The sequence below is a fragment of the Vipera ursinii genome, assembly GCF_947247035.1.
Source record: "Vipera ursinii genome assembly, chromosome: 4".
Taxonomy (NCBI): domain Eukaryota; kingdom Metazoa; phylum Chordata; class Lepidosauria; order Squamata; family Viperidae; genus Vipera; species Vipera ursinii.
In genome coordinates, this window is record NC_139514.1 from 90815314 (window position 1) to 90833702 (window position 18389).

At 42.4% G+C, this 18389-nt stretch overlaps 1 protein-coding gene across 2 annotated transcripts in view; it reads left to right on the forward strand.

The window, feature by feature from the left end:
- The window catches only part of PCID2 (PCI domain containing 2), a 24527-nt gene continuing 6138 nt past the window's right edge, over nucleotides 1–18389 (forward strand). Inside the window, exons 1-11 of one of the 2 annotated variants that reach the window (XM_083363136.1) lie at nucleotides 1–205; nucleotides 1128–1201; nucleotides 2194–2283; nucleotides 3161–3234; nucleotides 4245–4310; nucleotides 5235–5276; nucleotides 5861–5915; nucleotides 6586–6689; nucleotides 14305–14380; nucleotides 14485–14626; nucleotides 17555–17655. In XM_083363136.1, coding sequence (XP_083219262.1) covers nucleotides 1166–1201; nucleotides 2194–2283; nucleotides 3161–3234; nucleotides 4245–4310; nucleotides 5235–5276; nucleotides 5861–5915; nucleotides 6586–6689; nucleotides 14305–14380; nucleotides 14485–14626; nucleotides 17555–17655 — 786 coding nt within the window. In that variant the 5' untranslated portion in view covers nucleotides 1–205; nucleotides 1128–1165. Of the gene's footprint in view, nucleotides 206–1127; nucleotides 1202–2193; nucleotides 2284–2555; nucleotides 2609–3160; nucleotides 3235–4244; nucleotides 4311–5234; nucleotides 5277–5860; nucleotides 5916–6585; nucleotides 6690–14304; nucleotides 14381–14484; nucleotides 14627–17554; nucleotides 17656–18389 lie in introns of those variants that run through there. The other variant, XM_083363137.1, reaches the window with a different exon arrangement.

Sequence of the window (18389 nt, forward strand, 5' to 3'; positions counted from 1 at the left end):
GTTCAGGAATCGGGCTCACGGTACCGTAGGCAAGCACTGGAAGAAACAGTGCTGCCAATAGGAGAGTTGTGCGCATGCGTTCCGGAACATCGTGACTGTTTGATAGCGTTCGGGAAAGGTTTGGTTGTGGATTCCGGAAATCGAGATATTTTCCTGCGAAGCTTCTGCTGCTGCAATAAACGTGTTGATCCTTATGTTCCAGAAGGTTCCGTCTTTTTCACTTTATTAAATCTGGCTTTGGTGCATATGCGGAGGATCCCTTCTTGCTTTCGCTGCTGATTAGTTCTCGCAGCCATGAGCAACCGTGACTAGCGTGTTGTTAATGTAGCTCTGGGCATTTGCACATTGGCTTTGCTTCCAAGCACCGACGGGAGCTGTTTTTCAATATCTGCCAGCGCAACCTTAATCCCTCCTCGGACTTGACAGCAAATGCCATTCCTGTAACTTTTAAGTTTAGCTTTCCTGCAAAGATCTTATCGTTTTTTGTTTGTCTGTAATCAATCACTGCCAGATTAAAAAGGACAGTTAAATTAATCCAATGAGTTAATGTGGAGTTATATCACTGAATCATCTAAATTAAAAATCAGTTTTGATCTACAAACGGCTTTATTTAAAAAAGAATTTGTAGTATGACAGTTGATGAGAGAATCCAACTACTATGTGCTGATGGAGGCTGGCCTCTAGGAAGTCAATTTGGGGAAGACAGAACAACCCTTAAATGAGTGTTTAAACGATGGGGAACCTAAAAGCAAGGAGCTGTTACTAATAAGTCTGCTTCCAACTTTATTAGTAATGACACCCAGAGAAAGTCCTGATGTGCAGGCTCTATGGATGGTAGATCAGAGAAAGCAGTCCCATGTAGATTTAAATAACGTGATTTAAATTAAATCAGTGAATCTTTAAAACATCTTTTTAAAGATTCAAATTGGGTAGGCTTTAAGGAATGATATTTGGAATTATCCTTGAAAAAGTAATGGCAGCAGTGAAGTTATATAAATACAGTAAGGGATATGATCTCTTTTCAATATTGTGCTAAAAGATTTGAGACTAGCTGGGATTTTTTGAGCTCTTTTTGGCTAACCTGTTCTACCAATGTGTTTATCGTACTAATGTCTACTATTTTTCAGATTAAAGCATTCATTTAATTTTACGCAGTACTCTTTCAATGGCACATATCAGTATCAACCAATATTTGCAGCAGGTAATTCATAAGTATAATTTGAAGAATTATTAATCATTCATTTTGGTATATTTTGAAAAATTCTTCTAATATGGCTAGAACTCTTCCAATCTTGATAATGCTCTATGGAATGTACATGGAAATAGTGGAAGGATTTCCCCTTCAATAATTGCATGAGATTATTTGATAAAAGTAATATTTTAATAGACTAAATTTCATGAAGGGTTAATAGTGATCCTTGCCCACTCTTCTGTTATTTTTAAACATGACTTTAACAAACAGTTAAAAGCATTTAAAACTCATTTTTAGTTTACGTTACCCTTAAACTGTCTACAAAAAATAGTACTCATACTTGTGTGCTTTAATTTTTCTATATTTCTGATACATCAATATTATTTATTATGTACTCTACTTTTATTTTACAAAGTGAATCAGCTCTTAAGCAGATGATCTATTCTAAAGAATTTGAATTTCCATTCAGTTATTACATAGCCACCTATTCTGCTATTACTCTTATCCTCCTCTTAGAAACACTTGAGTGGGCAGCGTACACATAAATACAATCAATCTCAAAAAATATGTTTTTACTTATTGTACTGATTCAGGCAGGAGGTGTAGCTCTCTGAAAGTTTAATTTATATGAGTGACATTTTGAATTCATTTTTCATTAGAAAGAATCAAATGAAGTTCACTTTTAATTAGTCATATCTTTTCCTTATTTCATTGCTATTTTCGCTATTTTAGTTCAAAAAATGAGGTCCAGCTCTATTCCATCAGTGATTCTGAGAGGTTTCTCCATAATATAAAACATGCATGCACAATATGTGATTTCCAAATGTTCATGGACTCCAGTTCCAATTAATAGTGGTGAGAACTGTATTCAGCAGTAAGGTCACATGTTACTCCCTACTGCTGGCACTATGGTTGTCATAGTCAAAACTATCAAAGAGTTAATACAGTTTTCTTACTGGTCCTCTAAACTAATCCTAAATTTATATTGTTTTCTTTCACAGGTACTAGAATCTATTGATGGCAGAGATGGATTGTTTTGTGCAGAATTAGTGTCATTTAAACATCCTCATGTTGCAAATCCTAGACTGCAGGTAACACATTTGTGCAATCCTGTAAATGTACTGAAGTCCTGTTTAATTCAATAAAGGAACATAACCTATTTATTCCTAAATAGAAATATATAGGATTGTTAGATAGCCGCAATTAGAGCCATGGAAAAATTTTTAAAATACATCTTTGAACTGTTCATTTGCTGTGGATTCCATGCCTAAAAGTTATTGCAATGTTTGCTTATGTTTTTAATGACGAGGTATCTACAATAACTTACTCAATGTAAAAGGTCTATTCAACAATCTTCCTACAGAACTGTTTGGACATCTTTTTAAGAAAAGGCTGGATATCAACCTCTGAAAGAAGGTTTAACTTATTTTTCTATGCATTGCAAAGGATCGGAATAAATAATCTTTGTGGTTCCTTCTAAATCCAGAATTCTGTGATTCTAAAATCAGTATATTGTACAGTGTTTTTAATCACCAGCTTCTAGATTAAATGTTGCCTCATGAAAGGATTTGGTTTAACATGCATCATTGTATGTTAAGCTGTTGAAACCTAATTGCCTTCTGAGGCTCATTTCTTTCCTTTTTTGAGTTGTATCTATGATTTATCCTTGTTATAAAATGTGAACCTTAGTCATTCTTGAATCTGATTCCAGTGACAGTGACACATCCCTCCCATGCTGTATATTATTGACAGAAAGAATAATGACATTGTAAATATCTTCAGGATTTCTTAAAAATGGAATTTGGCCAGGCAGTTTACTTATAAAATCATTTCTGTTATTTGTTCTGTTATATGAGAAAAAAAGACATAGGCAGTTAAGTTATACTTCTTCGGCTTCATGGGTTTTGTCAAACTGTTTTGTTGCCAGCAAGGCCTTATTTTCCTCTCTGGTCTCTATTTTATAACTAGCTTTCATCTCCAGAAGAAAAATGTCAACAAGTGTTGGAACCACCTTATGATGAGATGTTTGCTGCTCATTTAAGGTAAAATTGGGTGGGATAAGATGCCCCATGGAGCACAGTGCACTTCCTTTCAAGTATTCCAAGTAGTCACAAATGGAACCTTGCGCTAAAAAAAATGATATCTTAGCAATTATTCTGAAAGTGTGGAAGTGGCTGAAATGGTGTAAAAAAATTGTTCTGTCCCAGCCTATGTGAGTCCTTATTATGCTCACAAGGAGAAACCCCTCTTCCAAAAACAGGCAGGAACCGCAAGAAAAAAACCCTTTTATTCTCAGGGACCTGAGTCAATGTCCAAGGCAAACAAACACAGTCCACAGAAATTCAATCCTCAACACAAACGGTTGCCTTTGGCAACCAGCACCTCCCATACCTTCCCTTTTATAATTCAGCCAAAGCGTGGCTTCCTAATGCCTTCTCCTTTGCCTTTGGAGGCGCCCCATTGCATTCCTCTGTCTTACTTGCTTCTCTTGCCTGCGCATTCATGCATCCGTGATTTGTCCCAACTGTTCTTCAATACTGTCCAACTCAGGCTCCCAGCAGAGCTGTGTCTCAGCCTGCGCGCGAGTAGAGGGGCCAGGCTACTTGTCCTACTGTAAGTCTTGGAGCTCCTCGGAGCCTTCCTCTTACTCTAATATCACTCTAGGCCCCTCCTCCTCATCCTCAGACTCAGCTGCCGGATCCACTGACTGGCGAGGAATCACAACAAGAATAGTTATTTTTTTCAAACCCAGTTATTCCATAAAAACAAAAGCATCGTTTTTTACCTGAAAAGTTTTAAAGTAGAAAAATAAAACATTCTAAATATATCAAAAGAAAGCATTCTACTCAAGTACCCTTTTTAGCAAATGAAATTAGGTATCATTTGTTGCCATTTAAGAAGTCTGATATTTAAGTTGCAAGACAAGCATACTAAGGAGCAAGAATCATGAATCATCAAGAATGGTTAAGATTTATTAAATTGAAGAAAACAGAATATAACCTAAATTAGTTTTGTTTATTACTTAAAATTCATGTTTCATTTTTCTTAATAGATGTACTTATGCAGTTGCCAACCATGACTTTGTAGAAGCGTATAAATGCCAAACAGTTGTTGTACAATATCCTTTATCATTCACTCTTTCAAAAATCTGCAGTGGAATTTGGAATAAAGCTTTCAGCACAAACTACAGAATTACCAGTGTTGGTTTAATGACCAAGTAGATGTATGATCTACTACTTAGACTCAGCATCTATCTATACCAGTGATGATGAATCTTTTAGAGACCAAGTGCCCAAAAACAGCCCCGCCCCTGCCTCGCCTGCCCGCAGGGCCACCCACCACTTCCATGGCCTGCCACAGCAGATCGCCCAGGCGGCCCAGCAGCTTTATGGTGGCCACGCCCTCTGTCCGTGCTCCGCAGCATCATCTGCAAGCAATGGGGTGTGAGAGCGGAGTCTTGTCCTCGCTGCCCGGCTGCCATGTCCTTGACTACGCTGCTCCGTGCAGGCTGACGACTCTCCTCTGGGTGGTTGCTGGTGAGGGGGCCATAGGGGGTGATAGAGCTGGGGCGATGGCATGCGTGCCCACAGAGGGCTCTGAGTGCCACCTCTGGCACATGTGCCATAGGTTTGCCACCACAATCTATATTATAGGGTCAACTATACTGTTGGATGTAAATACTTAAAGAATCCTGACTTTGTTAAATTGCTGGCCAATCTAATGGGGAGCTGATTATACAAAACATACCCAATGTAAAGAATCTTCATGTCTGGCTTTTATAGTCAATGGGTTTGCATTTCTAGACAAGGAGGATGCTAACGTTTTGTAATTAGCAGCATGGTGTAATAATAGTTGTTGTTTCTTCTGATCAGAATGTGAGTGGCTTCTGTCATATATGTCCTTTGAACGTTCATATTAAACCATGGACATTATTCTTTTTATATCAGTGTTAAGCTGTGGGTTCACACTTAAAGTTGTGTCACTAAATTGCATAATGCTTTTTTATGAATCAAATTTCATCAAATTTCCCTATACTCTCTACATCTTTCCTGAGAGCTTTTCAAGCACACAAAGAAGAAAACTGGTAAGTACCTGGTTAACATAAATCTATATCTCAAAATATAAATGAATTGGCCTGATGAGAAATATTCCATTTTACGTAGGTAGAGGAAGACAGGGAATAACCCATTTTAATATCTCAAATGTTTCTCAACTTTGAAGATAAACAGAAGTAAAGTGATCTCTTAGTGGACCAAAAGTAGTAGTTTGTCATACATAGAGAATGGCAAGGAGATTAAATAAAGATATAAAGACAACTAAATCAACATTTGATTTTATTTGCATTAAGCTAGCCTTTTCCTATAATTTTCAGCCATTTGACTATCCTCAACAAATACTAACAATAGCCCATGGAAGAATTTGAAATAGCCATGAAATCTCTCAAGGCCTCATTTGTCCTGGGTAAATATGGACTTGGATGTTGGTATGCCTTTTCCATACCCTGAATATTTGGGGAAATTAAAGGAACTCATTAGAAACTGTAGAATTTCATTGTCCATGTTACAATAATAAATATAAAAGATGTTTTGTTGCTATGTTTAAAAGTAAGCAGCAGATCATTTATCAGTGTTTGCAAGATTAACCCTGGGTTGAATTCTCATTTGCCAGGGCTTTGCCTATTATGTATGCAGTGGCACTTGATCTTCGAGTTTTTGCCAACAGTGTAAGTATTGCTGCTTGGGCCAAAATTATAGATGCTGAAGGAATGGAAGAGATTGGGATGGACTCAGTAACAAATGGAGTGTTGTGACTCAGGGCCAGCCTGTGGGTCCGACAGCCGGCTCCGATGTATCGGAGGACTCAGATGTGGGGGAGGAGGGAAACGAACCGGCTGATGATGATTTGGAGGCTTTGCAGAGCCCTCAGCCGGGGACCTCTTCTCAGCTGCGTGAGCCCGAGAGTGCGGAGGAAGATGACCCACAGCTGGCCCTGTTCAAGGACGCCCGATGCAGGAGGCAGTCGAGCAGGAACAAACAAAGAAAGGCTGTGAGACTCCTCGGGAGGAGGCACAGGGAGACCACGCCCTGAGCTCTCTATAAAAGGAGTGTTTGGGGAGGGGCTGGTTGCTGAAAGCAACTTTTCCGCTTGAGAAGACAAGCTCTAGTGTTTTTGTTAACTGCGTAATTAAATCTTGGCAGAAGCCTTTTAGCCTTGGACGCTCTCCAGACTCTTCTTTTTGAATAGGGGTTGCGAGAAGAGGGCTGGTTCAGAACATGGAGATGCTCTGGGCTTGGCCTGAAACATGCTCAAGAACACACAAAAGTATTTGCTCACTTGTGTATGCACTATATCTAAGTTCTGGGTGATTGTATCTCACTATTATGTCATGATAGGCTGATCAACAACTGGCAAAGAAAGGCAAAGGCAAAGTTGGTGACATGTTGGAAAAAGCAGCTGAACTTCTTATGAGCTCTTTCCGTGTATGTGCAAGCGACACGTGAGTATGTCCTTAGTCCTAGGTTAAATTATTTGGAAATGTAGATTATGGTTTTTTTACTTTGTAAATTGGTCTGTAGACTTGTTATATGCCAATCTTCCTTGGTTCAGGAGATAATTGTGTGAAATTGCCCATAAGTAGAATTTGGATTTCTTTTTTTTTTAATTACAAATTTTATTATTTAAAACTTTGGACAAGGTGTTAATGGTCTGACATTCCTTCTTGTCCTACATTATTTTTGTGTTTTATATACATTTTATATAAGGTAAAGGTAAAGGTTCCCCCGCACATGCGTGCTAGTCGTTTCCGACTCTAGGGGCCGGTGCTCATCTCCGTTTCAAAGCCGAAGAGCCAGCGCTTGTCCGAGGACATCTCCGTGGTCATGTGGCCGGCATGACTAGACACCAAAGGCGCACGGAACGCTGTTACCATCCCACCGGAGCGGTCCCTATTTTTCTACTTGCATTTTTACGTGCTTTCGAACTGCTAGGTTGGCAGAAGCTGGGACGAGTAACAGGCGCTCACTCTGTTACGCGGCACTCGGGATTCGACCCGCCAAACTGCCGACCTTCTGATCGACAAGCTCAGCATCCTAACCCACTGAGCCACCGCGTCCCTTACATTTTATATACATATCATTTATATACAATTATACAATATTCAATCTTATCGACCACCTTATTCTAGTAATATGTGAAATCAGCATCTTGTATATCTCTATTGAGACCTTCCTGTCTGTTCCCACCATAGGTAAAACTTACTCCAAATTTTGTAATAATCTGACTGATCTTTATTTTTTATTTCCAAAGTTAACTTGTCCATTTCTGCGTACACCCATATTTTATTTATCACTTCACTCTCGTCAGGTATTTCACTATTTTTCCATTTCTGGGCGAACGTCATTCTCGCTGCTGTGAGTCCTTCGGGAGAAGGGCGGTATAGAAATATTAATAAATTAAATTAAATTAAATGATGTGTATCATTATATATAACTCTTTTTTGGTATGTTTCTCTGTTGTTATGCCAAGCAGGAAAAATTATGGTCTATAATCAACTCTCCGTCCTTATATTTCTTCTAGCCATATCCATATCCTTTGCCAAAACTTTTGCATCTTATTAGAGGACCACCAAACATGAAAATAAGTGCCTAATTCTTCAGAACATTTTCAGCAACTAGGGGATACTGTTTTGTACATTTTGGCTAATCGTGCTGGAGGGTAAAATATCTTATATAAATTTTCTTTGTAAGCTGAGGCCAGCGTTATCATTTTATTTCTATCCCAAAGAGTTTGCCGTATATCAAGATTGATACCATGTCCCAAATTTTTAGCCCATATCAGCATTGGTTCTTTAACTTGTTCCTCAATCATTTTATACCATTGTATAGCAGTCTATACAATTTCCTTATTTGTTTCTCATCTGGCCCCAATAAGATTTTATCCAATGCAGTTTCTTGAATATTTATCCCCCACTCTTCACCATATTGTGTTTGTATCTGTAAGTAAGCCCACCATTCCAATTTTATCCCTTGTTCTAGTTCCTGTCTGGATTTCAATTCTCCCACATCATATCTTTATACATAGTGCTGTTTTCCAAATTAAACAAATCTGGGTAAACTATCGCCTCTAGGGTGGACAACCAGACTGATACTTTAATGTAATTTTGTTTTCTAATTTTATTCCAAATTTTGAGTTGTTGTTGTTGTTGTTAGTTGCGAAGTCGTGTCCGACCCATCGCGACCCTATGGACAATGTTCCTCCAGGCCTTCCTGTCCTCTACCATCTTCTGGAGTCCATCTAAGCTCACGCCTACTGCTTCAGTGACTCCATCCAGCCACCTCATTCTCTGTCGTCCCCTTCTTCTATTGCCCTCAATCTTTCCCAGCATTAGGCTCTTCTCCAGTGAGTCCTTCCTTCTCATTAGGTGGCCAAAGTATTTGAGTTTTAGCTTCAGGATCTGGCCTTCTAAAGAGCAGTCAGGGTTGATCTCCTCTAGGACTGACCGGTTTGATCGCCTTGCAGTCCAAGGAACTCGCAGGAGTCTTCTCCAGCACCATAGTTCAAAGGCTTCAATTCTTTGGCGCTCAGCCTTTCTTATGGTCCAGCTTTCACTGCCATACATTGCAACTGGGAAGACCATAGCCTTGACTATACGGATTTTTGTTGACAGGGTGATGTCTCTGCTTTTTAGTGTGCTGTCTAGATTTGCCATGGCTTTCCTCCCAAGGAGCAAGCGTCTTTTAATTTCTTGGCTACAGTCCCCATCTGCAGTGATCTTGGAGCCAAGGAAAATAAAATCTGTCACTACCTCCATTTCTTCCCCATCTATTTGCCAGGAATTGAGAGGGCCAGATGCCATGATCTTGGTTTTCTTAATGTTTAGTTTCAACCCAAGTTTTGCACTCTCCTTCTTCACCCGCAACACCAGGCTCTTTAGTTCTTCTTCACTTTCTGCCATTAGAGTGGTATCATCTGCATATCTTAGGTTGTTGATGTTTCTTCCGGCAATCTTAATTCCAACTTTTGATTCATCTAGCCCTGCCTTTCTCATGATGTGCTCTGCATATAAGTTAAATAGGCAAGGCGACAGTAACAAGTAGCGCTTGTTTAATTGATGTTTTTGAAAATTATTATTATTTATTATTTATTTGACTTATATACCGCCCTATTCCCATAGGACTCAGGGCGGTTTACAGGGCAATTAAAACCATACAATACCAAAGTTAAAATAAATTTAAAACAATTAATTAAATTTAAGCCCAAAAGTTAAAACTTTAAAACCCAATTAAAAACCCCTCAGTCTAGGCCAGACAGCTCAAAGACCCAAGTTTTTAGGTCCCGACGAAATGAACGGAGGTCGGTGGCAGTCCTAAATTCCATAGGAAGTTGGTTCCAAAGGGCAGGCGCACCCACAGAGAAGGCCCTCTCTCTGGGAGTCACCCGCCGGCAATCCTTCACCGGCGGTACCCTAAGAAGGCCCTCCCTGTGGGAGCGCACAGGACGATGGGGAGTTAATGTCGGCAGCAGGTGTTCCCTCAGATAATCCGGACCCAAGCCATTTAGGGCTTTATAGGTCATCACCAGCACCTTGAATCTCACCCGGAGGGCAACTGGAAGCCAATGCAGCTCGCGGAGAAGAGGTGTTAAACGGGAGTATCGGGGGACTCCCATCACAACTCGCGCGGCTGCATTCTGCACCAGCTGAAGCCTCCGAGTGGTCCTCAAAGGCAGCCCCATGTAGAGAGCGTTACAGTAGTCTAACCGAGAGGTCACAAGCGCATGGGTGACTGTGCGTAGGGCATCTCGGTCCAGATAGGGCTGCAACTGGCACACCAGGCGAACCTGGGTAAAAGCCCCTCTGGCCACGGCTCCTATATGATCTTCAAAACTGAGCCGTGAATCCAGGAGGACGCCCAAGTTGCGAGCCCTATCAACGGGGGGGTAACACCTCACCTCCCATCATTAACGATGGAACAAACTGGTTAACCCGAGATGCCGATATGCACAGCCACTCAGTCTTGGCAGGATTGAGACAAAGCCTGTTTCTCCCCATCCAAACCCGGACCACCTCCAGGCAATGGGACATCACGTCGAGGGCATCACTGGGTTGGTTCGGGGTGGAAAGAAAAAGTTGGGTATCATCAGCATACTGATGATACCCCACCCTGAAACCACGAATGAGCTCGCTCAGCGGCTTCATATAGATGTTGAACAAGAGGGGAGAGAGGACCGACCCCTGAGGGACTCCACAAACGAGAGACCGTGGGGCGGACCTCTGCCCTCCTGTAAACACCGAATGCGAACGGCCCAGGAGATAGGAGAACCACTGTAAAACAGTGCCTCCCACTCCCAGCCCCCTGAGATGCTGCAGTAGGATACCATGGTCGATGGTATCAAAAGCCGCTGAGAGGTCTAATAGGACTAGGACAGAGGAACATCCCCTGTCCCGAGCCCACCAGAGATCATTCACCAGCGCGACCAATGCCATCTCCGTGCTGTACCCGGGCCTGAAGCCCGATTGGTACGGGTCCAGATAATCAGTTTCCTCCAGGAACAGAGGAAGCTAATGCGCCACCACAATCTCAACAACCTTCGCCAAAAAGCGAAGGTTAGAGACCGGACGATAGTTGTTCAAAATCGCCGGGTCCAGTACAGGCTTCTTGAGAAGGGGCCTTACCACCGCCTCCTTCAAGGCGGCGGGAAATACATCCTCCCTCAAAGAAGCAGTTATTACTGCCTGGAACCAGCCTCGTGTCTCCTCCCGGGCCGCATAAACCAGCCAGGAGGGGCACGGGTCCAATAAACAAGTGGTGGAGCTCAGTCTCCTCATGATCCTGTCCACGTCATCGGGGGTCACAGGATTGAACTCAGTCCAGATAACATGCTCAAGACCGCTCGTTTCCTCCACGTCAGACTCTGCCCAGTCAGAGTCCAAACCGGCCTGGATCTGAGCGATTTTGTCTGCCAGATGATGACTAAACTCCTCGGCCCGCCCCTTTAAGGGCTCCTCCCTCATCTCCTGATTAAGGAGAGAGTGAGTCACCCTAAACAGGGCGGCCGGGCGATTATCTGTGGACGTGATGAGGGCAGCGAAGTAATTAGACTTCGCCATCCTCATCGCTGCGAGATAAGACCTTGTAAAGGTTCTTAGTCGCAATCAGTCCGATTCAGACCGGGTGGACCTCCAACCACTCTCTAGACCTCGTCTCCGACGCTTCATCTCCTGGAGCTGCACAGAAAATCATGGGGCCCAGTGGGATCTGTGCTGGGTCAGGGGTCGCAAGCGTACAACACGGTTGAGTGCCTCGGTGGCCGCCCTTTCCCAGGCATCCACCAAGGCATCAGCCGGGCTGTGAGTGAGAGAGATAGGTAAAGACCCAAGCGCCATCTGGAACCATTCTGGGTCCATTAGGCGCCTGGGGCGGAACCACCTGGTCGGTTTCGCAGCCCAGCGGCGGGGGGTGGCATAGCAGAAGACCAGCCGCAGGAGATAGTGATCGGACCATGACAGGGGGACAATAGTTGGCAAACCCCCTCCCAGATCATCCAACCACTGTCCAGATAAGAAAACCAGGTCGAGAGTGTGACCCCCCCCCCATGAGTCGGGCCCTGAATTACTTGGGTCAAGTCCATGGCCATCATGGAAGCCATGAACTCCCAAGCTAACTCTGACAACCCTCCCAGGGAAGGCAGGTTGAAGTCACCCAGGACTATGAGCCTGGGAAACTCCACCGTCAATTCTGAGAGGGTGTTGAGCAGCCCGGGCAGGGCCGTTGCCACACAGCTGGGCGCCAGGTATGTTAGTAACAGGCCCAACTGAACCCGAGGGCCGCACCTCAGGAGGAGGGACTCACTCCCGCCTATCTGCACAATGGTGGTCTCCCGCGGACATAGGGTCTCCCATATAACCACCACCACCCCACCGCCCCTACCCTGAGCCTGTGTCCAGTGTAGCACACAGAAACCTGGAGGGCATAACTCAGTCAGAGGGACCCCTCTCTCCGAGCCCAACCAGGTTTCTGTAATGCATGCCAGATCCGCATGTTCCTCCTTGATCAAATCCCGGATGAGGGGAGCCTTGTTTACAACGGATCTGGCATTGAAATACACTAGCCTGAGCTCAGGGGCCTGATCCCTCTCACCCCCGGACAAAAGGGTGCCAACCGGAGGGTCGGAGCACGCCACCGCTTGAAGACAGCAGGGTCGCAATCCCAGATTTTGATATGGCCCTCCGAGCAGACACCTGCTGCCATTCCCAATCGTCGTGGGGATTTGCAACCCCACCCCATGTTGATATAGCCCTTGTTTCTCATTCCATAGGAATGCGTGCCAGCCTAATTGCAAATCTTGGCCTTCTAAAATTAATAATCTTTTATTCTTTAAAATTATCCATTCTCAAATCCAGGTTAGTGCCGCTGCATAGTAATATGTTTCCCAGTCCGGTAGTCCAAAAAACCCATTTTCTTTAGTATCCTGCAGGTGTTTCATTTTAATCCTCGGTTTTTTCCCTTGCCATATAAAATTTAGTGTTAATTTGTTCAGGTTCCTGAATTTTTTTTGATCTAGTTGTATAGGAATATTTTGGAACAGGAATAGGATTTTAGGTAGTACATTCATTTTTACAACAGCAATTCTCCCTAACAATGAAAGACTCAAGTTTCCCCATCTTTCCAGGTCTTCTTTTATTTGTTTCACTATTTTGTCATAATTGTCTTCTTTGATTGAAGTGCATCTGGCTCTAATAGTAATTCCTAGATATTTTATCTTCTTAACTATTTGTATGTCCATAATCCTAGCCAAGTTTTCTTTCTGTTTATTCGTCATATTTTTAACAATCATTTTAGTTTTACCTTTATTTATTTTCAGCCCAGTGGCTTCTCCATATTTATCTAGTTCTTCCAACAATTTCGGTCCTGATTGTTGTGGATCCTCCATAATAAACACCAAATTGTCCGCAAATGCTTGAAGTTTAAAAATTTCTTTTTTAATTTCTAATCCTTTAATATCTAATCCTTTTATATCCTTTTATATTATATATCCTTTTATATAATCCTTCTAATTGTCCTCCTTAGGACCTCTAGCGTCAGTATAAATAGTAATGGGGATAAAGGGCATCCTTCTTGTGTTCCTTTTTGTATTTGAAATTTCCTGGTTGTTTCCCCATTTATTATTATTTTAACTTCCTGAGTAGTATATATTGCCTTTATTATTTTTAATTTCATCTGTAACTTTTGGTAGTGTTGCTTTTTTGAAACATTCCTCTGCTAACTCCTCATTTTCCTGGTTATCTTCCTTGTATAATTTCTCATAGAATTCCTGGGCTATAATTTGGAATTCTTTAGAGCAGGGGTGTCAAACTCAATTTCATTGAGGGCCGCATCAGAATTGCGGTTGCCCTCAGGGGGCCGGGTGGGTGTGGCCTGGGTGGGTGTGGCCTACTGGGTGGGCGTGGCTAGAGTGCGTATGGCCTACTGGGTGGGCATGGCCAGCTCTACATCATTGGCATCAAGGGTGCCTATGGGGGCCTGGGCAGGAGTGGGACAGATCTGAGGGTCTCTGGCAGGAGGAGGGTCTCTGGGCCAGGGTCAAGGCAGCGGGGGCCGTTCCCTCACTGTTTCCAGGATGGCTTCGCGGGCCACATGAAACCACTTTGCGGGCCAGATCTGGCCCCCGGGCCTTGTGTTTGACATGTCTGCTTTAGAGCTTTATTGTGGCAAATCATTATCCAAAGCAGATGTTATTTTTCTTAAGACAAAGTTTCTTCACTCTTAAGATCTGAACTTGTTGGGTTGAAAATTAATGTAAATATTAATTTATCAATAAATGTCACAATTGAAACAAGCCTTCATAACATTTATATTATTTATTATGATTTTGCTTATTAAATTTTTATATGGCCCATCTCCCCTATAAGGCGATTCTTATATATGCCACTTCAGATTTGATGAGCTCAATACAATGTTTCTGAATATGTGCAAAGAGGATTATAATGATTACAGATCTTGGTTATGATTTTGGTATGGAAAAATATTTGTTTAGGAATGTAGCTCAACACCTAATATGTGCGTTTAAGGACAAATTTTTAATTTTGATCATTTTTATAATATTTGTTACAGTCGAGCCAACATTGACGATTCAAAAAAGTGGGGCATGTTATTTCTGGTGAATCAACTATTTAAAATATATTTTAAGGTATGACATGAACCTTGAAAATCTTACCATGAATTCTTTATTTTTAACTCAAGATTATTGTTAACATGTAGCTTCCCCTTTGCTAATATTGTTGTTCTTTCCAGATCAATAAACTTCACCTATGTAAACCATTGATAAGAGCAATTGATAGCTCAAACCTTAAGGATGAATATAGCATGGCACAAAGAGTCACATACAGATACTATGTTGGAAGGAAGGCTATGTTTGATAGTGATTTTAAACAAGGTATTTATCATATTATAACATGTTTTTTTGCTATGAGGTTTTGCAGATTGATACATTTAAAAAGTTGGTTTGATATGTCTGATCCCAGCATCTTAAAGATAGCACAGGTTACAGATGTGTCTGGATAAACTCATCTTAATTCATTGTAAATACACATTATTGAAATAGATAAATTGCTAATTTCATAAAACTGGGTAGAGGGAACATTATTTCCTATTTTTATTAGAAGGTCCAACCTGTTGTGGATTCTATTTATTTATTTTATTTATTTAATTGGATTTGTATACCACCCTTTCCCGAAGGACTCAGGGCGGTTTATTTTTATTTATTTATTTTTTATTTTAATTCCATTTATATCCCGCCCTTCTCCGAAGACTCAGGGCGGCTTACAAGCTTAGCAGTAGCCTTCATTCTATGTATATGCCTGCTTATTAGGGCTTTCACACACACCCCCAAGCGGCATTATTACAAAGTCAGCTTAATTGCCCCCAACAATCTGGGTCCTCATTTTACCTACCTCGGAAGGATGGAAGGCTGAGTCAACCTTGAGCCTGGTGGGACTCGAACCTGCACTAATTGCAGGCAGCTGGTGTTACTTAAGGAGGCATCAGCCCACTGCTCCACCAAGGTTTACAGGGAATTAAAACAAGAAATACAAAAATTAAAAACAATTAAAAAGATTATAACAGTCCCTGAAAGAGTAAAAACCCCAACTAAAATTAAAATTAAAATTAAAATTCTCAGCCTGGGCCAGAGAGCTCGAAGAGCCAGGTCTTCAGGTCCCGGCGGAATGAACGGAGGTCGGGGGCCATCCTCAACTCCACAGGCAGCTGGTTCCAGAGGGCAGGCGCACCCACTGAGAAGGCCCTCCCCCTGGGCGTTACCCGCCGGCAATCTTTTACTGGCGGCACCCTGAGAAGACCCTCCCTGTGGGAGCGCACTGGACGAAGGGAACTTGATGCTGGCAGCAGGTGTTCCCTCAGATATCCCAGACCCAAGCCATTTAGGGCTTTATAGGTCATTACCAGCACCTTGAATCTCACCCGGAGGGCAACCGGAAGCCAATGCAGCTCGCGGAGTAGAGGTGTTACATGGGAGTATCGGGAAACCCCCATCACAACCTGTGCGGCTGCATTCTGCACCAGCTGAAGCCTCCGAGTGGTCCTCAAGGGCAGCCCCATGTAGAGAGCGTTGCAGTAGTCTAAATGGGAGATCACGAGCGCATGAGTGACTGTGCGTAGGGCATCTCGGTCCAGGTAGGGTCGCAACTGGCGCACCAGGCAAACCTGGGCAAAAGCTCCCCTGGTCACGGCTCCTATATGGTCTTCAAAATTGAGCCGGGAGTCAAGGAGGACGCCCAAGTTGCGAGCCCTATCAACGGGGGGTAACACCTCACCCCCCATCGTTAAAGGTGGAATGGTCTGGTTAACCCGAGATGCCGATATGCACAGCCACTCAGTCTTGGCAGGATTGAGACGAAGCCTGTTTCTCCCCATCCAGACCTGGACCGCCTCCAGGCAACGGGACATCATGGCGAGGGCATCACTGGGTTGGTCCGGGGTGGAAAGAAAAAGTTGGGTATCATCAGCATACTGATGATACCCCACCCCGAAACCACGAATGATCTCACCCAGCGGCTTCATATAGATGTTGAACAGGAGGGGCGAGAGAACCGACCCCTGAGGAACTCCACAAACAAGAGGCCTCGGGGTGGATCTCTGCCCTCCCGTCAACACCGACTGTGAGCGGCCCAGGAGATAGGAGGAGAACCACCGTAAAACGGTGCCTCCCACTCCCAAGCCCCTGAGACGCCGCAGTAGGATACCATGGTCGATGGTATCAAAAGCCGCTGAGAGATCTAATAGGACTAGGACAGAGGAACAACCCCTGTCCCGAGCCTACCAGAGATCATTCACCAGCGCGACCGAATTCTCCTGATTCTTTTACTTCCTTTCCCATTTCGATATTCCTTCCACCCATTTGGATCTAGCTAGTATTTCTACACTGATGTTTTCACTAGTCATATATGTTGGATTAATACTAGCTTTCATTGATGCTACTACATTGACCACAATTAATCTGAGAGCTGAATATAGAAGCTTAGTGGAAAGAGGAGCATGTGAGGGCCTTTCTGTAATTATACAGTAAGTCTTAACATCAAATTGAGAAGTATAAATTGTTTCATATTCTTGTGTTTTGAGCTGTGCTCAAAATTGATTTCATTTTTCATTTCTTATTTCCAGAGTTAAAAGTAGAATGTGGGGAAGAATGAGATGGTCTTGTTTCAGGTTAATCCAAACTCGTAAATTAGGTTGATTAAAAATTAAGCATTCCTTTCCACTTTGAGCACTGTCTTGTTTTCAAAGTGCTTAAGTTCAGACAAAGATTGGGAGATTGACATTTGTTGCTCTTCAGAAAATTGATGTAGCAAAATTCAGGAATAATTATGATTTGGGAGAACAGTTCTGTTAAATATTTGTAGAAATGATTCTTGAGAATAATCATGATCTTTCTATTGTATGCTGGTTGAGGAATTCTGGGAATTGAAGCCCACCCATCTTAAAATGGCCAATGTTGAGATACATTGCTTTTAATGTATATAATGTATACTGAAATCTCAGCTGATTTAATTTTGCCTTGATATGGCATAAAAAACATACACTTTGGACAATCATTTGTCTGAAATGGATTAGGATTTCCTGCCTGAGCAGGGGGTTGGACTAGAAGACCTCCAAGGTCCCTTCCAATTGTTATTCTGTTATTCTGAAGAGCTAGATTTTACATTGTAGTAGGATATCTGCATTCTTCCAGAGGACTGGCTATGGAGCCACATTTGGAAATATTGCTAAAAAAATGTATTGTCACCCAGTACTTGCTCATGGTCCATGCTGATAAGTTATGGTATTTCTCCTCTTTGTCTTCTTGCAGCTGAAGAGTATCTGTCTTTTGCCTTTGAGCACTGTCACCGGTCTAGTCAGAAAAACAAAAGAATGATATTGATTTATTTGCTGCCAGTGAAAATGTTACTGGTAAGTGGCATTTGAACTTACTAGTCTTCCAGAAAAGATTCCGAACTTTTGATGAATAGTGAAAGAATTTAGAATTATAAGAATGTCCTGGACATTCGCACATACCCCTTTCATCCACTCTAATTTCTATTCAAGGTTTGTCTTTTTTCTGAGCGATGTCCTACAGCCTTCCCACATGGGGAATGGGGAATGTGTTTCTGAAAAGCTTGGGCTGGCATCTGTCCATTTTTTAAAAAAGAGACTAGAGCTCTGTTTGGAGTTCATTCAATGTAATGGAAGAAGCTGGCACTTTGTAACATGCTGGGTTTCTATTTTTATTCTTGCCAACCTAGTGAACTGTTAGAAAGAAATTATATAAAGAGCTCAAGACTGTTTCTGTTGTCTATTTGTTTGGCAGCAGGATGACTCTATAAAAATTAAACAGAATGGGACAAATCTGGAAGTCAACAGAAAGATAGTGTTCAGAAATGGGCCAGATCTGCCTTGGAACTGTAGGGAAAAAAATCCCCATTTGGGAAGGCTGTAGGACATGGCTCAGATTGCTACCTACTCCACTCCTCTGAGTCCACTTCCCACCCCCTTCATGATCATGTGATCCAGAGTTGAGTATATGTAGCCAGCATATACAAAAACACAGATATAGTTTAAGGATCGAGCAAAAATACAGTTGCAACTTGTTAATTCATTACAAAAGTACAGATGGTTCTTAAGGCTCCTTCTGGCAAAGGGGTTGT